This window comes from Musca domestica, unplaced genomic scaffold, assembly GCF_030504385.1.
Source record: "Musca domestica strain aabys unplaced genomic scaffold, Musca_domestica.polishedcontigs.V.1.1 2, whole genome shotgun sequence".
Classification (NCBI taxonomy): Eukaryota; Metazoa; Arthropoda; class Insecta; order Diptera; family Muscidae; genus Musca; species Musca domestica.
Genome location: NW_026712249.1, coordinates 22,459,057 through 22,465,652, shown reverse-complemented (window position 1 = coordinate 22,465,652; position 6,596 = coordinate 22,459,057). Strand labels below are relative to the sequence as shown.

Sequence of the window (6,596 nt, the reverse complement as noted above, 5' to 3'; positions counted from 1 at the left end):
CCACCCTGGCATTCAATTCCAAAACGTTCTCAAAGAATTAATTTTTTTTTTACAAATTTCTCCATTTATTACTTTTTTGACGTATCATAGTTTTCTTTTTGACATACCATCTCCGATATTAATGCTGTGCAGCAGTCCAGTAGCTGATGTCTTGCTAGTAGCACACACTAAATCGTCTGCTTGTTTTTTTATTCGTTTCATTTTGTATCAAACTAAAAAAATAAACCGGCTAAACATCAGTTTATTCGTCAGTTTGCAAAGAGCAATCAAAAGGCACGTATCGTAGTTATTGCGGAATCTTCGTAAACCAAAAAAGAAAAGAAAAAAAATCACGAATTTGTTTAAATTAATTAATTAGTTAAAAGTCGCAATGAGACATAGAAATATGTTGACATATATATTTCTTGTCTTGGGAAGTTTGGTGGCTGTGCAATGCGAAGAATTAGTTTGTAAGTTTAGAGGAATTCTAGAAAAAGCAAAATTATTTTTCAAAATTTTGAAAATTTAAATCTAGATCGCATGTGTGTCCCCAAAAAATACTTTGCCGATTGTCTGAACTTATTAAAGGACCCCTCGGAGGCGGGTATACACATGGAATGTATACCGGGCCGTGATCGTATTGATTGTTTGGACATGATCAATCAACGTAGGGCCGATGTCATGGCCTCCGAACCGGAGGACATGTATGTGGCCTATCATAGTCAAAATGCCGATTATCGGGTTATCTCTGAGATTCGCAGCAAGGAGGATAATGAGGGTAATATATATATTTTTTTTTTTGAATTCAACTTGAAATTTATTTTTTAATCTTTTTGTAGCTCCCTTCCGTTATGAGGGCATTATTTTGATTAAGAACAATTCCACCATCCACAGCCTCGCCGATCTGCATGGTACGAAATCTTGCCACACCGGTTTCGGTCGTACCGTTGGTTATAAAATTCCTCTAACGAAACTAAAAAATGCTGGCGTTCTACAAATTTCATTGAATCCTGAAATAACAGCCACAGAACGTGAACTCAAAACATTATCGGAATTTTTTACGGAATCTTGTATGGTGGGTAGCTATTCGCCATATCCGGAAACAGATCGCTTACTAAGTGAGTTTTATAGGAATATTTTTTGTTGAGTTATAAATTGAATAAATTATTATTTTTTAGAAAAGAAATATCCCAATCTGTGTGCCCTGTGCGAGAAACCTGACCAGTGTGATTATCCTGATATTTATTCTGGCTATGATGGAGCCATACGTTGCCTGGACAAGGGCAGAGGTGATGTGGCCTTTACCAAGGTTCAATTTGTCAAGAGATATTTTGGGGTAAGACAAAAAAAACACAGCGACATCAATAAGAAGTACAATTTTAAAAGGTATTTGTCATAGAGAGGATTTTAAGAGCTTTTGGACATAGAAGTAGAAAAGAAGAAAGAGGTATTCTTGACAGAAAAGTCTCTGAGGCCTGTTTAATAGATAGAGTCAAAGGAGATATGCTTCAGAGAGACAAAAAAGAATCTCAAAGACAAAAATATCAGAGATATTATTCATAAAGGAAAGGCTTAGGGGGCTTCTACATTAAGGAAGAGTTCAAATGTTTTCTTAAAACGCTTTCTGGGGCTCTGGAAGAGTTTTTTTCATGGTGGAGAGAGCTCAGAGTCTTCTTCATAGAGAAAAAGCTCAAATTTCTTCGTCATTGAATAATGGTTTAGAAAAAGCTCGAAAGTTTTCATATTAGAGGAATGTAAAGAATTATTCTTCATAGAGGAAGAACTTATAAGTCATCCTTATTCTTCCAAGTTGAGAAAAAGTTCAGAGGTCTTTTTTATGTAGGCGCGAACTCAGAATCTGTCTTCATAGGGGAAGATCTCAGAGGTATTCTCTATTGAAGAAAAGTTTGGAAAAGAGCTTAGAACCGGAGCTCAGAAACAAAAGAGGGGCTAACAGGTTTTTTTCATAGAGGAAAAACTCTCATAGGAAAGAGCTTAGAAGTCTTCTTTATGGGGAAAAAGCTCAGAGGGGCTAACAGGTCTTTTTCATAGAGAAAAAACTCAGAGGTCTTCCTTATAGGAAAGAGCTTAGAAGGTCTTCTTCATGGAGGAAAAGCTCAGAAATGTTTTTGATGAACGAAGAATACAGAGGTAAGGGAGATCTAAGAGGAGATCTCAGAATTCTTCCAAGTTGAGAAAAATATCCAGAGGTCTTCTTTTATAGAAGTAAGAACTCAGAAGCTGTATTTATGAGAGGGAATCTCAGAGGTGTTCTTTATTGAAGATAAGTTTAGGAAAGATCTTAGAGACAATCTTCATAAAGCCAGAGCTCAAAAACAGAATCCGAGCTAAGAGGTCTTGTTCATAGACGAATAGCTCAGAGGTCTTCCTTATAGAAAAAAGCTCAGAAGTCTTCTTTATGGAGAAAAAGCTAAGAGGTCTTCTTCATAAAGGCAAATCTCAGAGATGTACTTCAAGAAAAACTCAGAGGTGAGGAGAACCTAAGGGAAATTTTAGAAAACTTTTTAGTTGAGAAAAAGTTCAGAGGTCTTTTTGATCGAGGTTAGAACTCAGAGACTTTCTTTATAAGGGAGATCCCACATGTCTTCTTTATCAAAGAAATGTTTTGGGAAGAGTTTAGAAGTCTACTTCATAGAGCTCGAGCTCAAAAACAGAAGAAGGGCTCACAGGTCTTGTTCACAGAGGATGAGCTCAGAGGTCTTCCTTATAAAAAAGAGCTTAGAAGTCTTATTCATGGAAAAAATACATCTTCTTCTTGAGAAAAAGCTCAACGATATTCAGAGAAAAAAATCTTACAGTTATTCTACATAGAGAAATGAGAAAGTAAATATTCCTAATAAACTCTGAGTTCTCTTTCATAGAGAGAGGGTGATAGCTCAAAGGTCAAAAATATACGAGGTCTTTTTCTTAGAACGAAGTCTTATAGGCTTTCAGAGTTCAAGCGTTTAGAGGTCTTCCTAATAAAAAAGACTTGAAAGCATTTTTAAAGATGAAGAAGTCTTCTTCGCAGCGTAAGAGGTCAGGGATACTTCAGAGTGGTCCTTTATGTAGAGAGCTTAGAGTTATAATACATAGAGGAAGAGCTCAAAGCTATTCTTCTTCAGAGGTATAGAGAGCATAGTGGTCTCTGAGAGAGAGAGCTCAGTAGTCTCTGAGAGAGATCTCAGACTTTTCCTTCATACCAGTATTCGTAATAGAGAAAGATCTCGGAAGTCATCTTTTTAGAGAAGTATTTCACAGGTTTTTCATTGAAAAAGAGCTTAGGCTTAAAGCTTATGTTTTTTATAAGGTAAAGCTTCATAGAAGAATATATCAGCGCCTTCCCTTATTCCAATTTCTTTCAATTTCCAGCTAATTCCTGGCATTGTGGCCGAAGGTGATGCCTCGCAATATGATTACTTATGTGAAGATGGCAGTAGACGGCCAATTACTGGACCCGCCTGTTCATGGGCTCAACGTCCTTGGACGGGTTATATATCCAATACCCATTCCGTTCAAGGAGAAGAAAACCTACACAATTTACAAAATCGTTTGGAGAAATTCTTTGAAAATGGTCTGCATGCTCAGAATAAGGAGGCCGCTTCGCATCTGCTGATCAATGAGAATTCGGTGTATCACAGCAAATCGCATGGTGTGGAACCCAAAGAATATTTGGAGGCCGCCGGCTATAGGGATGTGATTGAACGTGATGGTTCGGATATAAGGAAAATGATGTGAGCGGAAGAGGATTTGAAGGTAATAATTCGGAATATATTAAAATTATTCTTTTGTGTGTGTTTCCAACAGAATGTGTGTCCAAACGGATATTGAATTGGAAAAATGTAATGCCATGCGTCGCGCTGCCTATTCACGTGACATACGCCCCGAAATGGAATGTGTGGAGAAGGAGGATTGTATTTCAGCTGTCAAGGAAGGCAAGGCTGATGTGACAGCTGTTAAGGCCAAGTTGAATAAAGAGGCTAGAGGAAATGGCCTGGAGGCTATTGTGTATGAGAACTATGCCGAGAATGATGTTTATGTTGCTGTGGTGGAACCTGCTCTCAGCCGAGAGAAGCTATTTTCTTCACAAATGTAAAAAATAACAAATATTCCAAAAAAAAAAATCTTCTAAAAAATTAAATTATTCTTTCAGAAACTTTGACGAACACAATGAAAGAGCCCACAAAGCGGCAGACTATCTCAATAAACTGCGCGGTATTAATTACTGTCAAACCACACCCTCAGCCGACAAGGAAATAATGATTGTCAATGCCAAGAATTTGGATCAATACAAAAATAAACAATTACTTTGCTCCAATTTGGAAAAGAAACCGATAACGGAATGGAAATCGTGTAATTTTGATGTTAACCTTCCCACGGCCGTATTTATGCGTGACACCATGACCCCCATCGAAAAGAAGACTCTGAAACATTTATTCATTTCTCTGTCGGATACTTTTGGCAAGCGATCGAAACTGTCGGATGTTTTCGCTCTATTTGGAGCATTTTCTAGAACTGAGGAAAATGTCCTCTTCGATGACAATGCTGTGGAATTTATTACCGATTTAAGAAATGCCCAAGCCAAAGAAGAACTCTATGAAAGTTTAAGCTGTGCATAAATTTTGAACCAAAAAATTGCGAGTTTCGAATTTTTGTGAAATATAAAATAATCAATTCAAAGATTTTAATAAAAACATTATTTAAAATATATAAAAGAGTTGTAAAATAACTGACTGACGGATAATCAACGCCCACATGAAACGGCAGAAGCTAGAATCTTGACATTTTGCAAGAGGGTCAGTCAGTCTTGATGCTTAGGCGTGTGATTTTCGTAATTTCGCACTAAAATGAGACGAAAAGTGCTATTTTGGAAAATTCGAACTAAAAGGACACAAAAGTACTAAAATGTACTAAAAATTGAATACTTTTTATTGAGCAAACTGAATGAGCTGAAACTTGGAATGGGATTCACTGATGAAGTGTAGAATAGATGTACCAAAAGTTTTTTTTTTTTTTTTTTTTTGAAATTAGAACTTTAAGGTTACGAAAAGTTGTAAAACGGTACTAAACTTCTAAAATGGTACAATTTGGTATTATTGAATAGATAGGGATAAAAAATTGAAATTTGGTATGAGAATCAAGGCTAGAAAGTAAGTTTGATATATTATCCTGGGCATGTGGAGGTGGTTTCGGAAATGTGTACTTTAATTGTACGAAAAGCACTGAATGGTACTATATTTGGTATTGGGTGAAGGGATAGAGATAAAATCCTGAAATTTGATATTTTATTTACTGATGGTATCTCTGTTTGAGATTTGGCATTGGTTTGGAAATGTGTCCAATAATTGTACATACTAAACTTGGTATTGGTTTTAGGGAAAGGGCTGGAATCCCAAAATTTGATATAAAATTTAAAATTTGTTTGATAAGTTTCCGTTGGTATGTGGTGTTGAGACCTGAAGTTGGTTTCGGAAAAGAGTACGATAAGTACTAAATAGTACTAAATTTGGTATTGGGTGAAGGGATAGAGCAGAAATCCTAAAGTTTGATATTGAGGTCTCTGTTGGTATCTTGAATTGAGATATGGAGATGATTTTTAGAAATTTATACTATAAGTGTACAAAAAGTACTAAATGGTACTAAATTTTGGTATTTGGTGAAGAGATAGAGCTGAAATCCTGAAATTAGATATTGAGGTCTCTGTTGGTATTTTGAATGAAGATATGGAGTTGGTTTTATAAATGTGTACTATAATTGTACGAAAAGTACTAAATAATACTAAATTTGGTATTGGATTAAGGGATAGGGCTGGAATCCCAAAATTTGATATTGGGGTTTCCGTTGGTATGTGGTGTTGAGACCTGAAGTTGGTTTTGGAAAAGATATGCTAAGTACTAAATGGTACAAAATTTGGCATTGGGTGAAGGGATAGAGCAGAAATTCTGTAGTTTGATGTTGAGGTCTTTGTTGGTATCTGGAATTGTGATATGGAGTTGGTTTTTTGGAAATGTGTACTATAATTGTACTAAAACTACTTAGTGGTACTAAATTTGGTAATGGATGAAGGGAAAGGGCTGGAATCCTTAAATTTGATATAAAAGTACTAAATTGCACTAAACTTGGTATTGGGTGAAGGGATAGAACTGAAACCGTGAAATTTTATATTGCGTTAACTGTTGGTGTCTAGGATTGCGATATGGAACGGATTTGTAAATTAGTACTTAAATTATACGAAAAGTACTAAATAGCCCTAAATTTTGTATAGGGTGAATGTGTAGAACTGGAATCCCGAAATTTGATATTGAGGTTTCAGTTGGTATGTGGTCTTGAGATCTGGTCGCGATTTTCTAAATGTATAGTATATTTGTACGAAAAATACTAATGGTACTAAATTTGGTATTGGGGGAAGGGATAGGGCTGGAATCCTCAAATTTCATATTGAGGTTTCTGTTGGTATGTTGTCTTGAGATCAGTGGTGGATTTTGCAAATGTACTAAAGTACTAAATTTTTCTACTAAAAGTACTAAATAGTACTAAATTGGGTATTGGGTGAAGAAATAGAGCTAGAATCCCGAAATTTTATATTGAGGTCTCTGATGGTATCTCGTGGTGATTTT

The 6,596-nt window shown here is 35.9% G+C and overlaps 1 protein-coding gene across 1 annotated transcript; it reads left to right on the top strand.

Annotated features, from left to right (window-relative positions):
* The first annotated feature begins 256 nt into the window (after positions 1-256).
* LOC101895070 (transferrin) lies at positions 257-4,615 on the top strand. The gene is made up of 7 exons (XM_005179513.4): positions 257-449; positions 515-757; positions 819-1,097; positions 1,158-1,315; positions 3,352-3,713; positions 3,787-4,071; positions 4,133-4,615. The coding sequence occupies exons 1-7, from the start codon at positions 371-373 to the stop codon at positions 4,596-4,598; spliced, it is 1,872 nt and encodes a 623-aa protein (XP_005179570.1). The 5' UTR covers positions 257-370; the 3' UTR covers positions 4,599-4,615.
* The last annotated feature ends 1,981 nt before the right edge of the window (positions 4,616-6,596 follow it).

Excerpts from the sequence above, each read along its gene's own strand:
- LOC101895070 (XM_005179513.4), top strand. The coding sequence starts at position 371 with ATGAGACATAGAAATATGTTGACATATATATTTCTTGTCTTGGGAAGT. Across the intron at positions 450-514 it reads GCAATGCGAAGAATTAGTTT|ATCGCATGTGTGTCCCCAAA; the intron begins GTAAGTTTAGAG and ends ATTTAAATCTAG. Across the intron at positions 3,714-3,786 it reads TCGGATATAAGGAAAATGAT|AATGTGTGTCCAAACGGATA; the intron begins GTGAGCGGAAGA and ends TGTTTCCAACAG.